The 16,442-nt window shown below is 45.3% G+C and overlaps 1 protein-coding gene across 1 annotated transcript in view; it reads right to left on the bottom strand.

Annotated features, from left to right (window-relative positions):
• WEE1 (WEE1 G2 checkpoint kinase) overlaps nt 1-4,187 on the bottom strand; it is a 19,138-nt gene extending 14,951 nt beyond the window's left edge. The window contains 10 exon segments of the mRNA XM_017891460.1: nt 820-941; nt 1,424-1,596; nt 1,787-1,850; nt 1,987-2,192; nt 3,621-3,740; nt 3,743-3,842; nt 3,844-3,918; nt 3,920-4,035; nt 4,037-4,121; nt 4,123-4,187. Of these exon segments, the coding sequence (XP_017746949.1) occupies nt 820-941; nt 1,424-1,596; nt 1,787-1,850; nt 1,987-2,192; nt 3,621-3,740; nt 3,743-3,842; nt 3,844-3,918; nt 3,920-4,035; nt 4,037-4,121; nt 4,123-4,187 (1,126 nt within the window).
• Between the last annotated feature and the right edge of the window lie 12,255 nt (nt 4,188-16,442).

The following is a 16,442-nucleotide window of genomic DNA, read 5'->3' as shown; positions in this document are numbered from 1 at the left end:
AAAAAAAAAAAAAAGAAAGAAAACCCAATCATCATGCTTATAACTACAAAAATGTTGAGAAATAATCTATAAAAGATTTGGTGTATAATAATGACAGACGTCCATAAGAACCAGAATTCTGACCAAGACTTTGGTAAAGGTTTTTAATAGAAAAGGAGAGACGTAAGTTGGCCCTTGAAGGACTTACTGAAACTGAAAGCTATACAGAGACATCCAAAGTTGAATCCATACATGCCTGTTTGTTTCATCCTTGGGAGAGAGGAGGCAGAGAAGACAAGCTAGAGAACTAAAATAATGTAACATAATAAAAGTGTTAGTGTATTCTAGTGGTAGACTAGGTTGGACACATGGGAGTAGGGCAGGACTACAGAACACTTAAAGAAACAGCTGAATTTAGATCAATGGAGACTCGCTGACTAACAAACATCAGTTTTAGCACCACACCACATGAAAAGGAAATAAAAGACTAGACACAGAAGAATCTATTCAACATAACATTTCATAATACTATATGCTCCACACACTATGCTAGGTACTAGGGACACCAAAGTATATGTGGTGAGGCCATTGTCTTCTCAAAAAGTTCAGTTGGAGTGACAAGCACATAAATAGTACGCAAAGTTCTACTACTGGGTATGTACTAGGTGCTTCAGAAGGGACAAGGTTTTTAATCTTGTACTTGAAATTTATATTAGGCCTCTAATCTTTAAATTTATAAAAGATAAAAGTGACAGAAATAGAGCAAGATTTTAGATAACTATAAATACTTCCTCGGTGTTCATTTTCTCAAGCTCACAAGAAAACCATTACATCACTCACCATTACAATATTCATTCTGTATAAGCATGTGATCATCTTCTGCCCAAGCAGAGAAATATCGAACTACATGAGAATGCTGTCCAAGCACTGCATGAGCATACACTTCTCTCAAAGCGTTCTGCCTAGGAGAATTTGAGATTAATAGAATGGTAAATAATTTTCACTCAAGCTTAAACTGAATTAATTTATCTGAAACTTCATACAATAAACTTTTGTATCTATTGTTATGCTAAAAAGCAACTTGCTTAAGAGAGAAGGGGTTTAGACTTGTAAGAGATTTTTCCAAAGGCAGATTCCACTAAAGATTTATCAGAAAGAAGAAATGTTGCTTGCCCTAGGACTCAGGTAAGAATAAACTCCATTTTACTGTGAATTCATGGATGCTGACTAGAAATAAGAAATTTAAATTAGGTTCCAAAATCAGACTACTCATATTATTCAACAAGTCCAATAAGAACTGATGGTACTAAGTGAAAAGGACCTGATTAAATCATTACAACTTCTCAAAGTCAGAGATGGAATTCAGTGTTTGGTCAGCTGAAATCTTAATGTTAGTAACACTATAGGGTACAAAAGAGCAAAAGACAAAATGTTTAATACATACTCATCAACAGAGCCGGCCAATGGCTTTTTTGATCGCTTAATGGCATAAATGCATCCATCCAGCCTCTTCACACACTTAAATACAGAACCAAATTCTCCAGAGCCAATTTTCTCTAGCTCATGAAATTCTGTTGTATATCGGGACTTCATATTGCTTTCAGTAATTGTAATTCTCTGTAATAAAAAGTGTTACCATATATGTAATACAAACATACGAAAACAATTATTTTTTGCTATGGTGATAGGGCTATGTGTGAAATTTAAAAACCATTCTACCTTATGTATAAATGCTTATTTAACATATTCATAGCATACTTTAAGTGGTAGAAAGGTAAATTTCAAAAAACAATAAAAAGCTATTTACCTTAGCAGGTCTTGTTTCATCTTCAAGCTCATAATCACTGGCTTCCATGTCTTCACCAAAGGAACTGAAAAAATGTGTATTTTTCTATCAATATATCTGACAGATACATCCATGCCATTTAACAGAAACTAAATTTTGATAAGTATACCAAACCAATCTTAGGTTATTTGGATAACCAAATTGTTAAATAAACGACTTACTCATTCCAATATGTTCTCTTTCTACGACGACACTGTCCTGAGGAATGAAGCAACAAAGAATCCGGAGTAAAAGGATTAATATTCACTTGAGGAGTCTGTCGCACATCAAATTCCCTTTTTCCTGATTTTTCTGTATCCATGAAGAGAGAACTACCCCGGAGCTTCACAGAGCTGGAATCAATTCCTCGAGCTTTGGAGAGCAAACTCTAGGGAAGGAAAATACAAATACAATTTTAGGATCCAAGTCCTATCGTCAGCCTTCTCAACCTAACCTTCAACGAGCCTTATTCATATGGCTGAATGCGTAGGTCAAAGCGACACACAGCCTTTGTTAGAGTTCGAGCAAAATAAATTGTGGTTAATTTAGGAAGACTGAAGCTGGGTATTAACTACCTTTTCTGGAAAAAAATAGAAAAGTAAAATCTGCCTCTAACCCTAAAAAGAATATGAATGCTGCCTAAAACTAAGTTCATTCTAGTGGCTAAAAGTTAACAAATTCTTTCAACCCATCCAAAAATAGAAAGCAGTCTGAGAGCCCCATAAAAGCTCCCCTCCCCCATCTAAATAGGGCTTGGATAGCCACCTTCACTGGACTCCTCCCCTCACTTCCAGAGGGATTTTGCCTTGAGCAAGTCGGCCAATAAAACCGTAAAGCTCAAAAGCACACATATTCCTGAGGCTGATGACAAACGGTACATTGAAAACAAAACAAACTCACTTTAAAAGGTGCATTTTCCATATTAATCTTACAAATGTGAGGCTTGTCTTAATCTCTGGAAGTATCAGCTTTAAAATCCGCAGTTTTATAAGTGGTAATCTGCAGAGTACTCGAAGGCCATTCAAAACACAGGTGCTGAACACCTCCTTCTTTAAGATACCTTATCAACAGTAGGATGTTCCTAATCGCACGGAGGCCGGCCAAACTCTGGGCACTACAAACCCAACGATATAAACAAACGCTAGGCCAAGACCTTGTCCAGAAAGAGGCTTCAGCGCTACCTGGACTTACGGATAAGGATGAGTTTGCAGGACTGCAAATGCTTGGAAGGCCAGCCTTTACTCCCAAGTCCAAGCGCAGTCTCCCTGCATGCCCCAGACTTTCCCCCCATCAACGCCACACGACACGACACGACACGATCAGCGCAGGACAATTTTTTTTTTTTTTAACTCCTTCTGCCTGCGCCGCCCAAATTACAGGCCCGATCACCGCGTTTAAAAGGCACCATATGGCTCGGGAAATGTCAGGTGGCTGGGCCAGCACCCTCCAGCATCCTCGCAAACGGCGTTATCTGTGCCGCACTCGAGGCTGACACGCTCGGGGCGGCCCGGACTCAACAGGCGGCAAATCCTCGGCCACCTGGACGGGCCGATCGGCCCCTTTGTAAGATGAAGAAGTTCCAGACGAGGCCCATTGTTCAGTTACATAATCTCAACGGACAACCTCGGGACAGGGCCAAAAACAAGGGCTGCCAACTTTGGGGGGCGGCGCAGGAAAGCGAGCGGGGGTGCAGCCGGCCGGTTATGTAACCGAACCCAGGCAGCGGCGCTGGGCTCCGGCGCCGCGGCCTTTTTAAAAGGCTGGGTCGGCGCGGGCCCGGGGTCGGCCGCTGGGTCCCCGCGCCCGCCGCTCTCACCTTGGGCGTGTGCGGGGTGTCGAAGAGCCGCAGCTTGCGGAAGGTCTTGTGCGGCGGGGTGCCCGGGTGGTCCGGTCGCGGCGAGCAGCGGCCTTCGCCCGCCCGGCGCGCCCCGCAGCCCACGCGGCCGACGCATCCCCGGGCCCCGCAGCGCCCGGCGAGAAGGAGGCATGCCCCAGAAAGTAGGGGGCGCCGTGCGACTTGACCGGCGACGAGGAGGGCCGAAGCCTCCTCTCCACGATCGCCCTCCGCCCCGCCGCCCGGGCCTCGTCCGCGCACCGGGCAGGCGCCAGGCCGGCAACAGCTCCTTCCAGCTCGCCGGGGCTCCCGGGGGCCTGCCGGGCGAGCGCGGCGCCGGGCCTGGTTCCGTTGGGCTCCGCGCGGGCGGCAGCGGCGAGTCGGGTCTTGAGAAGGCCGGAGTCCTCCGGTACTGGGCCGCTGCCCCTCTCCTCCTCCTCTTCCTTTCCGTCCTCACATCGAGCTGCAGGCGAGAAGATCAGTCTGCCGCAAGGTGCAGCCGCCCCGGGCGCGACGGGGCGGGCGGCTGCTGCGGCTCAGGAAGCTCATCGCGGCCCGGGACCCGGCCGAGGACCTGAGAGGCGGAGACGCACGGGGTCCGGACACTGCGGACCAGGGGCGGTCCGCACGTGCTGCTGGCGCGCCTAGTCGCAGGCAGTCGCGGCGTCTCTGCCCGGCGGCGGCCTGCGGCTCCGGGGCGCTCGGGCTGCGGACGGTGGCGGCAGCGGCGGCGCGGACTGTCCGGCAGAGGCGGGGCGGCCCGAGCACCGAGGCTGAGGTCTCCTCAGGTCCAGTCTCAGGTTCGGGCTCCGCGGCTTCCCGCGACCGTTAACCACGTGAGTGCCCAGTCCACCAATCCCCGTCCAGCTCCGGGTTTGAAAAAAAAAGGAGGGCGCGACGTAGCCCGCGGGGGAAGGACCAGCTACGCGATTTTGGCGGGAACCCGCTGGCTCCGCCCCCGGCTCGGCACCAGCCAAATCTGGGCTGGCTGTGGTGTTCCGGGCCTATGAGCGAGCCCGGGGTGGCTCGAACACCGCCCGGACAGGGCTGGGCCCGGGACCCGAGGCGGCCTTCTGGGAGGGGCAAAAGAGCTGGACTCGCCGAAGCCAACCCGAAAGCCGGCCTGGACGCATCCCGGTCGCTGCTCCTCCCGTGCTGGGGGATCTGAAGAGGGGCAGGCGGCCGGGCAGCACCTCTCGGTCTCTGCGAGCTGAGAAGAGCCAGCGACCGAATGGCCTTCGGCCGCTTTCCCCGGAGGCCGCTTCTTGCCGCTTGTCCTTTGGGGCAAGCACCTGGGGCGTAGTGGGCGTGGCAGTGGGTATCCACGTTTCGGGTGGAGGTCTGAGCCGGAAATGGTGACTCAGGCCTCCCGACCTTTCTGAACTGCGGGAGGCAATGTGCTTAGGCTGGACACTGGCTGGGAGGAGGCCTCTGAGCCCCATTATTTCCCCAGGTGGGTGGCTGTTAGGGGCGGGTGTCTGCACAGCGAGAAGAGCTCTCCCAAGCAGAGGTCCACCTCTGCAGCCGACGTTGTCCGCGGCCAAAAGGAACAGCAGCACAGTCGCCCACCATGAAACCAAGTGCCCAGCACACGATCTCCGTGTTTACATTTGTTCGCCAGCACGTGGGCATGCGTTGGCTCGCTGCAAACTTAAACGCAATTTAAAAAAAATCTCCCTAGTGCTCCGTTAAACTGATTTAATCCGTCCCTTAATGCACTTACACGTTTCTTCCAGTTTTTTTTTTTTTTTTTTTTTTTTTTTTTTTTTTTTTTTCTGAGACATGGTCTTCTTGCTCTGTCACCCAGGCTGGAGTACAGTGGCACGATCTCGGCTCACTGCAACCTGCAACCTCGCCTTTAGGGTTCAAGCGATTCTCGTGCCTCAGCCACCCGAGTAGCTGGGATTACAGGCGGCTGCCACCACACCTGGCTAATTTTTGTATTTTTAGTAGAGACGAAATTCCCAATGTTGGCCAGGCTGGTCTCCAACTCCTGATCTCAAGTGATCCCCCCGCCTCAGCCTCCCAAAATACTGGGATTACAGACGTGAGCCACCCTTCCTGGCCTCTTCCAGTTTTCTGTTGTAAATAACCCCGTGGTGTATATTCTTCCTTCTCCATGTTTTTTGTTTGTTTGTTTGTTTTCCGACATGAAGTCTCGCTCTGTTGCCCAGGCAGGAGTGCAGTGGCGCGATTTCGGCTCACTGCAGCCCCCACCTCCCGGGTTCCCGGGTTCCAGCGATTCTCCTGCCTCAGTCTCCCGGGTAGCTGATATTACAAGCACACAGCAGGCCCGGCTAATTTTTGTATTTTTAGTAGAGACGGGGTTTCACCATGTTGGCAGAGTGCTCTCAAACTCCTGACCTCAGGTGATCCCCCCACCCCACCCCGCCTCGGCCTCCCACAGTGCTGGGATTACAGGCGTGAGCCACTGCGCCTGGCCTTTTTAAAATATTCTTTTGGCTACCTCCCTGGAGTGAGAATTCCTCAGTCAAAGGATATAAACTGGCAAACTGCCCTCCAGAAACACAATACATTCTCACCAGCAGTGGATTAGAGCACACTCTGTGAATTCTGGACATCAGTGGATATTTAATGTTCTCTGATGTGGTTTTTTTGTTTTGATTCATATTGTTGAACAGTTGTCATGGGTTTAATGATAATTAACATTTATTTCTATTGCCTATTTTTCTTATTGTTAGCCCTTTATGGATTTTTTTTTTTTTTTTTTTTTTTTTTTTTTTGAGACGGAGTCTCGCTCTGTTGCCCAGGCTGGAGTGCAATGGCTCGATCTCGGCTCACTGCAAGCTCCGCCTCCCGGGTTCACGCCATTCTCCTGCCTCAGCCTCCGAGTAGCTGGAACTACAGGCGCGTGCCGCCATGCCCTGATAATTTTTTGCATTTTTAGTAGAGACGGAGTTTCACCATGTTAGCCAGGATGGTCTCTATCTCCTGACCTCGTGATCCGCCCGCCTCGGTCTCCCAAAGTGCTGGGATTACAGTCTCCCGGCCCCTTTATGGATATTAACACTTTGTCATATATGTTGTTCTAATGCTTTTCAAAGGCTAAATAAACTCAAGCTGAATTTTTCATGAAACACACGGTAGTACTTAACACGTCAAATCGGGAATTTCCTGAGATCACACAACTGAAGACACAGTGAAGGATCAATAGCTGTCTTTTCTCCCAACATTTGCTAACTGGTGTATAAATGTGTTTTTTATATGGTCATGCAAACTTAATTTTAAGCTCTTGGAGGACAAGAACTCTCGACTTGTATAAGGAGAATTAGTCTCTGATCCACAGTGGCCAAAGCCAAGGAGTGATTTTCAGAACCCTCCCTCCAACACTTCTCCTCCTGCCACTCCTTTTTTTAAAATTTTTATATTTTGAGACAGGATCTCACTCTGCCTACCCTGTCTCAAAGTGGAGTACAGTGGTGCAATCACAGCTCTGCAGCCTCGACCTGCCCAGGCTCAAGAGATCCTCCTATCTCACCCTCCCAAATAGCTGGGACTAATGATGTGTGCTACCACGCCCAGCTAATTTTTTGCATTTTTAGTAGAGACTGTGTTTCACTATGTTGCCCAGACTGGTCTAGACGGGCTCAAGCAATCCACCTGTCTCTGTCTCCCAAAGTGCTGGGATTACAGGCATGAGCCACCATGTTGCCCAGGCTGTGGGCCCCCTCCTGCCACTCATGATGACAAATATAATTATTTGATATAATTGACATTTTCTCTATTTAAGATGAAGCATAAATAAAAATAGAGAACTACTACTTTTATCGATCTGTAACATAAACTGCATGTGAAAATAGTGTGCTTCTAAGTAAATGGGACTTTAAATCCCCTTAGATACCTCTCCACAACTAGATTGATGCTCCTGAACTCCTCCTATGTAAGAATTCTGTATCTCTGTTCTCACGTCCCCTCCTTCACCTTTTGCTCTTTCACAACATCTGGCTTTATTTCCTTAGCAGGCTTATTTCTATCTCAAAGTATGTTGTTAGTTTATTACTATCTCCTTCTAGAAAAATAAGGTCCCCTAGGGTAGGGACCTTCTGTTTCTTGTTTATTGCAGTATTCTAATGTGGATTAGGTGCTCACTCTCTTGTGAGTGATAAAAGAGCCCTTATTTAAATAATTGTTGGTTTATTCGCTTCCTAAATTGGCACATTTGCAGATAAGTTTGCCTATTTAAGATTTTGAACTGGGTGTGGTAGTTCACACCCGCAATCCCAATACTTTGGAAAGTCAAGACAGGAGGATCACTTGAGGCCAGGAGTTCAAGACCAGCCTAGGCAACACAGTGAGATCTCACCTCTACTAAAAATTTAAAAATTAGCTGGGCATGGTGGCATATGCCTGTAGTCCCAGCTACTCAGGAGGCTGAAGTGGGAGGATCGCTTGAGCCTGAGAGACAAAGGCTGCAGTGAGCCGTGATTATGCCACTGCACTCCAGCCTAGGCAGCCGAGCGAGAACTATCTCAGGAAAAAAAAAAAAAAAATTGAACAGAGATCACCACTCTATTACTCTATTTGATGCAAGATTGTACAGGTAGCAGCCATCACACCTTATATTTTCCCCATGGTTTTCCCCACTCCAATAACAAAAATTTAAATGGTACAAAATTCTCCCACCTATCCCTTCAATTCCCAGCCCAGTTCCCCTTCCTGAAGGTAAACACTCTTAACAATGTTTTGTTTTGTCAACTCCTACTTTGCCACCTGTCTGCTTCCCTAAACTACTTTGAAGTAGGCTAAGGCAGAAGGGCTTGGGTTGTGGATGGGAAGGAAAGAGTTCTTGGTCCACAGACCCAGGACTTTGAAGTCCTCACACAAAATCGAAGAGGTAAGCTCACAATGAATGTGTAGAATGACTAGGGGAAAGAAGGATTTTTTTTTTTTTTCCTTAAGACAAGGGTTTGCTCTGTTGCCCAGGCTGGAGTGTAGTGGTGCTTTCATGGCTCGCTGCAACTTCCCCTTCTGGGCTCAAGCAATTCTCCCACCTCAGCCTCTTGAGTAGCCAGGACTATAGGCAAGTGCCACTACTCCTGGTGAATTTTTGTATTTTTTGTAGAGACCAGGTCTCACCATGTTGCCCAGGCTGGTCTTGAACTCCTGAGCTCAAGTGATCTGCCTACCTCAGCCTCCCAAAGTGTTGGGATTACAGGTGTGAGCCACTGCGCCTGGCTGAAGGAATTTTTTTTTTAAGTTGAAAACAAGACTCAGTGCTAAAGCCGTTTCCTCTATGAAGCCTTTCCTGACTCTCCACTCCCTACTCCAGACTTTCCACCGCACCCAGCATGGACTATGTAACACTCTTACTTTGTTTACTTGTCTGGTTTTCATACTGCCCAGGGCTGGGTCCAAACTGTATTTGTCTTCAGAACTCCAGCAACCAGCACTGTGCCTTGGCCCCTGAGAAAGTGCTTAATAAATGTTTCTGGAATAATTTAATGAAAATCCAGTGATCTTTAAAACAAAAGTGCCAAAATATGTGAAAAACCCAGGCCCTGCCTCTTCAAGCTGAGAAGGTGGCACAATATTATGGTTTAACTGTAGCAACATCCTAACTGAAATTTTAAGTGACTGTTCTGATTTTTAAAATTTCACGCTCCTCTGAGTACAGCACACACTGTACTGGAGAGATGGGTTACACCCGCCTGCCCCAGGCCATATCTAATTCAAATTTCCAGTTCCTTTCTCCAACCAATGTTGTTTCCAACTAATGTTGCTAGGCAACTTTTGCAGAATCCACATGCTTGTGGTAATGTTGTAAGAACTGAGTAAAAATCTTGCCTCTAGCTTCTGGGATAACAAACCTAACCCGTTTATTCTCTTTAGACTCATGACTTAGCACATAAAGCACTTTTAAACTATTTTCAACCCGTTCACCTTCCTTAGCAACAAAACAAGCAAGATTCTTGCCCTGAAGATTTAAAACTGAGATTTCTAAATTACCTTCTCAAGTATTTTTAACACATATAGCACATGAATATGCATGCATATTCCTATTAACATGAGACTTGCACTTTGAATGAAATCCTTCAGAACTAGGAACGAAATTTTCTCAATGATGCAAAGCCTTCAGGAATGTTTCTTAAGACTAGTCAGCCATTACCGAAAGCTGAATCTTTTCTATTAATATGCTCTTTGTTCTGGAGAAGTAATCAGTTTCTCTAAAGACCCTACTCTGATAGATTTCTAACTTTAAAAAAAGACACATTAGTCAAATGTCAGTTTTTCACTTAAAAGACAAATAATATGCTTAAAGAGTTCAACTTTATTCATCTTCCTTGTTATCTTTACCTTTCTCCTGCTTGTTCTCGCAGCAAGTCTCACTTTATTTCAACCCAGCTCTGTTACCAGCTGCCTATTGGCCTCAGGAATACAAATCCCAGGCTAGAATGCGGTAACTCCTAGACTGCTCCTGTTTGACTTCCCAGGTATAAATTAGATTTCTCTACTTTGTCACTTGCCTTAATAACCTCTGATGGATGTGATTATTTGACCATTTCACCGCATGTTCATCAGCACACCCTGAGAGTACAGTGCAGTCAAAGTCAATTCTTCCCTAATTATTCAGTTTTTTTGTTTGTTTGTTTTTTGTTTTTTGTTTTTTTGAGACGGAGTCTCACTCTGTCGCCCAGGCTGGAGTAGAGTGGCGTGATCTCGGCTCCCTGCAAGCTCCGCCTCCCGAGTTCACACCATTCTCCTGCCTCAGCCTCCCAAGTAGCTGGGACTACAGGTGCCTGCCATCATGCCTGGCTAATTTTTTGTAATTTTAGTAGAGACAGGGTTTCACTGTGTTAGCCAGGATGGTCTCGATCTCCTGACCTCATGATCCCCCTGCCTTGGCCTCTCAAAGTGCTGGGATTACAGGTGTGAGCCACTGCGCCCGGCCAATTGTTCAGTTTATTAAATGTGAGACTAGCATTATCTCTTGCGAATAGTGTTCAATAAATATAAGTGTGCTTTCTGGTTTGGCATGGTGGCTCACTCCTGTAATCTCAGCACTTTGGGAGGCCAAGATAGGAGGATTCCTTGAGCCCAGGAGTTCGAGACCAGCCTGGGCAACATAGGGAGACGCCCTCTCTACAAAAAATTTAAAAAATTAGCTGGCCATGGTGGCGTGTGCCTGTGGTCCCAGCTACTCTGGAGGCTGAGGTGGGAAGATTGCTTGGGCCTGGGAGGTAGAGGTTGCAGTGAGCCATGATCACATCACTGCATTCTGGCCTAGGCAACAGAGCAACACCCTGTCGGGGGAAAAAAAAAAGTTACAAGTATGCTTTCAATTATAGCAATATTGTTTGAGAAAAATTCATAGTTGTTAATGGCTTTATAGTCAGTAATTGCAATATGTGACTCCTGATGTCCCCAAAATAAGTTTACTTAATATGGATGGGCTTGAGTTTATGCACAACTAGCTAGGAAGAGCAAATCAGAACAGAGTACCTATGTAATAAGAACTTGACAAGCATAACCCAGGAAAAACAACCAATTAAGAGCTTGTATTTTAATAAAATAAACATTTCTTGTCATGCTGAATTAATCTTTAAGGACTACTAACATGCAATTTCCATGCATCGTTCTGATATTTATTTAAGATAGATCAAGGACAGATCATTGTATCCTTTGGATATGGGCATATCAATTGTATGGATTCTATACAAAATGTCTGAAGATCTGAGATTTTCATTCAGGTTTTACTTGGGGTCTTCAGCTAGGAGACACCATGCTAGAGTACTTAAAGGTTGTGTCCGTTCATATATGAAACAGCTGTAACCAGCCTTATTTGTGAAAGGAGCCCTTAGGCCTACTCCTAGTTATTTCAGCAGTTCTTTTCCCAAGAGAAAATACCACTGACCATTTCATTCCTAGATAAGGGAGTAGCTCAACCAAGATATTTTAAAATTATAGCTCTCTGAAGCATTTAGCTAAAACATTAGCAAATAACCCCTTCCTATTTGCTATTTTGTAATTCTTTTCTATTGGAATGGAACTGAATAGCCCCATTTTCTCCAATATTCCTTTTTTTATTTCCTTTACAGAGGCACAAAGGTTGCTGTTCTCTATATTTTTAATGAGTTTCAATAACTGAAAAGTTCACTTCACAGAAATGTCATAAACAGAGGGAACTGTGAGTGCCCAACAGAGTACAGGCACTCATTAAATATTCAGGTAATTGATTAATTGCCTCTCCTTTTGGGTTAGTGACATACACAGGAAATGACCTGAATGACCACAAGGACTGCCACTTATTTGCTGGCCACATTGTGATTATTTAAACTGGCTTTGTTCAGATTACTGCAGCACAAAAGATGTGATGACTCTTCTCCAGTGAGTCAAGGGGCCCTGTCTCATTAGGGGAGGGAAAGGAGGTAAGACAGACATCCCATGCTGGTCTTTTGTTAGCAACAGGAGTGTGTTTAGGTATTGCTGTGTTTTGATGACTCAGTGGTGAGTCAACTTTAAAGTTCTATAAAAGGCCTTGTTCAGCTCAGACGGGATTGAGAGATGACCTCATCCAGTATCTAGTTGGGTAGAGAGTAACCAGTTGTGTGTGACATGATAAGCCGATAAGCCGATTGGGAGTGTATACAAGAAAAAAAAATACTGGTAAGGATGAACTAGTTTCTAACTACAGAAATCAACTCTGCTTGGCAGTCCTCTATTGAGTGTCTACTATGTTCAAGCATCTTATCCTACCAACTGCACATTTGCTTAATACAGGTCAGAATAAGAGAAATGCCCTAAGTGCTACAAAGAGCTGGGGTGCTTTTGCAGGAGCTGGGAGAGGGGAGAACATTTTGATGCCAACTATATGATAGGCACTGAACCAGATGCTTTACATACTTATTTAATCTTTACAGGAACTCTGTAAGAGAGTTATTTTTCTTCACATTTTATAGATGAAAATGAAACACAGGTTAAAAAATGCCTTCATCATACAATCATAGAACTAGTGTTACTGAGACTGTATTTCTGAAACTTTATTTTAATTTCAAAATTTAAAAAATTTTAAATTTATCCATCCAATGACCTATCAATATTTTTTATTTTAGTATTTTTTTTTTTGAGACAGGGTCTCCATCATCCAGGCTGGAGTGCAGTGGCACGATCATGGCTTACTTGCAGCCTCAATCTCCTGGGACCAAGCAATCCTCCCACCTCAGCCTCCTGAGTAGCTGGGACTACAGGCACATGCCACCATACCTGGCTAATTAAAAAAAAAAAAAATTTTTTTTGTAGAGACGTGGTCTCACTATGTTGCCCAGACCAGTCTCTCACACTCCAAGGGATGCTCCCACCTCAGCCTCTCAAAGTGTGGATATTGCAGGTATGAGCCACCATGCCCAGCCTTCTGAGACTTTATTACTGCTGACTTAAAGCCTGGTTCTTCCTACCCCAGTAAGAAGGGGGTAAGGTGAAGGGCGAAACAGGGAGATTTGATGAAGGCAGGGTCACACTGGACCCAGCTGGTAGGCCAGACTAGTGGAGCAGTGTGATGTCTAGAGTCACCCTTCCAGGTAGTCCGGCACACAACTTGATGGTGTGAATGTGGACAGTGGGATCCAGAGGGAGTCAGACTTGTACCTTATTTTTTTGTTTCATCATAAAACTCAAATGTATTTTAAACTCTAAAATCAAGAGGAAAGATTACAAAGATTGATATCAGAAAGTAAAGTAAGGGATGAAGAAGTGGTAGAGGGTTGGAGGGAAGTGCTAGTTTAAATAGTGAAATCAAGGAATGCTTTTCTGAGGAAGTGGCATTTGAGCAGGAACCTGAATGGAGTGAGAAAATCAGCCACATAGAGATCTGGGAGAAAGTTTACAAAACCAAAAATTGGCATTGTTTATTGTACTCCATATTGGAAACCACCCAAATTTCCATTAAATACTAAGTAACTATAGTTTGCAAAATAATGAGCTGGAACTATATGTACAAAATGAAAAGATGTCTATAAGATAATGGAGAAAAGGGCCAGTTGTGGTGGCTCATGCCTGTAATCCCAGCACTTTGGGAGGCCAAGGCACATGGATCACTTTAGGTCAGGAGTTCTAGACCAGCCTGATCAACATGGTAAAATCCAGACCATACTAAAATTACAAAAATTAGCCAGGTGTGGTGGTGCATGCCTGTAATCCCAGCTACTCGGGAGGCTGAGGTGAGAGAACCACTTGAACCCTGGAGGCAGAGGTTGCAGTGAGCTGAGATTGTACCACTGCACTCCAGCCTGGGTGACAGAGTGAGACTGTGTCTCAAAAAACAAACACACAAAAACATATAATGGAGAAAAGTTGCAAAACTATATAATGATTCCATTAAAACAAACAAATGAGAAAATTAACCTAAAGCAAACATATTTATCACAGGGAGAACATCTGAAGAAATACAAAAAATTGAAAATTGGGCCGGGCATAGTGGCTCACATCTGTAATGCCAGCACTTTGGGAGGCCGAGGCGGGTGGATCACTTGAGGTCAGGAGTTCCAGACCAGCCTGGCAAACATGGTGAAACCCCATCTGTACCAAAAATACAAAACTTAGCTGAGTGTGATGATGAATGCCTGTAATTCCAGCTAGCTACTGGAGAAGCTGAGGTACAAAAATCGCTTGAATCTGGGAGGTAGATGTTGAAGTGAGCCAAGATCATACCACTGCACTCCAGCCTGGGTGACAGAGCGAGACTGTCTAAAAACAAAACAAAACAAAAATTGAAAATTGGATGGTTGGAAGCAAGATGGCTGAATAGAAGCCTCCATCAATCATCCTCCCCACAGGAACACCAAACTGAATAATTATCTACACAAAAAAGCACCATCATAAGAACCAAAAATCAGGTGAGCGATCATAGTACCTGGTTTTAACTTCATGTCACTGAAAGAGCCACTGAAGAGGGTAAGAAATAGTCTTGAATTGTGCAGTCTTGACAGGACCCTTCCCCCACTCCCCAGCAGCTGCTGCATGGCACAGAGAGACAATCTGTGTGCTTCAGGGAGGGCGAGTACAGCGATTGTGGGATTTTGCGTTGGAACACAGTGCTGCCAACACTGGGCAGAACTCCACCAGTGCCCATAGAGGCAGCATTAGACCAGCCTTACCCAGAGGGGAATCACTCATCCTAGTGGTCAGGACTCGAGTTTTGCCAAGCCTTGCCACCACAGGCTAATGTTCTCTGGGGTCCTAAATAAAATTGGAAGGCTGTCTGGGCCACAAGGACTGCAAATCTTAGGCAAGGCTTAGTCCTGTGTTGATCTCAGAGCCAGTGGATTTGGGAGCCATACAACTTAGTAAGACACCAGCTGGGGCAGTCAGGGGAGTACTTGTGCCACCCCTCCTTCAAGTTCAGGCAGCACAGTTTGCAAATCCACAAGAGATCCCTTCCTTCCACTTGAGGAGAGAGAAGAGTAAAGAAAACGTTGTCTTGCAACTTGGATGCCAGCTCAACCACATTAGGAAAGGGCGCTGGGCAGAGTTGTGGGGCCCCCGTTCTAGGACCTAGCTCCTAGATGACATTTCTAGACACAACCTGGGCTAGAAGGGAACCTGCTGCCTTGAAGGGAAGGACCCAGTCCTGGCAAGATTTATCACCGGCTAACTTAAGAACCCTATATAAGCAGCAGTGGTAACCAAGTAGTACATGCTGTGAGCCTTCAGTGAGACTGAGATGTGCCAGCTTCAGGTCTGACCCAGCACAGGAGCAGGGGTGGTGGCCACAGGGGTGCTTGTTTAACCTCTCCACCATCTAGGCAGCTCAGCACAGAGAGAGAGAGAGATGCTGTTTGTTTGGGAGAAAGTATGGGGTCAGGTGCAGTGGCTCATGCCTGTAATCTCAGCATTTCGAGAGGCTGAGGCAGGTGGATCAGTTAAGGCCAGGAGTTCAAGACCAGCGTGGGCAACATAGCAAAAACCTGTCTCTACTAAAAATACAAAAATTAGCTGGGCATGGTGGCGCATGCCTATAATCCCAGCTACTCCAGAGGCTGAGGCATAAGAATTGCTTGAACCCAGGAGGCGCAGGTTGCAGTGAGCCCAGATTGCACCACTGTATTCCACCCTGGGTGACAGAGTGAGACCCTGTGAGAAAAGAAAGAAAGAGAGAAAGAGAGAAAGGAAGGGAGGAAGGGAGGAAGGGGAGGAAAAAAGGAAAAGAAAAGAAGGAATATAATGTATGAGCAAAGAATGAGAGTCTCTGCCTGATAATCCAAAGACTTCTTCCAGGCCTTATTCAAGGTAACCAAGGTGGTACCTCTATGAGTCTGCAAGAACCATGGCGTTACTGGGTTACATTGTGGGTTACCCACTAGTGGCCCACTAATGACCAAAAACTTAAGTCACAACACTCAAGTCTCTTCAAATACCTGGAAAGCCTTCCCAAAAGGGACAGGTACAAACAAGCCCAGATTATGAAGGATACAATAAATACCTAGCTCTTCAATGTCCAGACACTGACAAACATCCGCAGGAATCAAGACCATCCAGGGCAATAGACACCAGGGACTAATCCCAGAGAGAGAGAGAAATTTGACCTTTCAGACAGAGAATTCAAAATAGCTGTCTTGAAGAAACTCGAAGAAATTCAAGATAACACAGAGAAGGAATTCAGAATCCATTAGATAAATTTAACAAAGAAATAGAAATAATTAAAAAGAATTGAGCAGAAATCCTAGAGTCAAAAAATGCATTTGACATACTGAAAAACTTATCAGAGTATTTTAATAGCAGAATTGATCAAGCAGAAGAATTAGTGAACTTGAAGATAGGCTGTTTGAAAATACACAGTCAAAAGGTCCT

The sequence above is a fragment of the Rhinopithecus bieti genome, unplaced genomic scaffold (assembly GCF_001698545.2).
Source record: "Rhinopithecus bieti isolate Rb0 unplaced genomic scaffold, ASM169854v2 scaffold_20891, whole genome shotgun sequence".
Lineage (NCBI taxonomy): Eukaryota > Metazoa > Chordata > Mammalia > Primates > Cercopithecidae > Rhinopithecus > Rhinopithecus bieti.
Note: the sequence above shows the minus strand (reverse complement) of the source record. Positions and strands in the feature narration are given on the sequence as shown.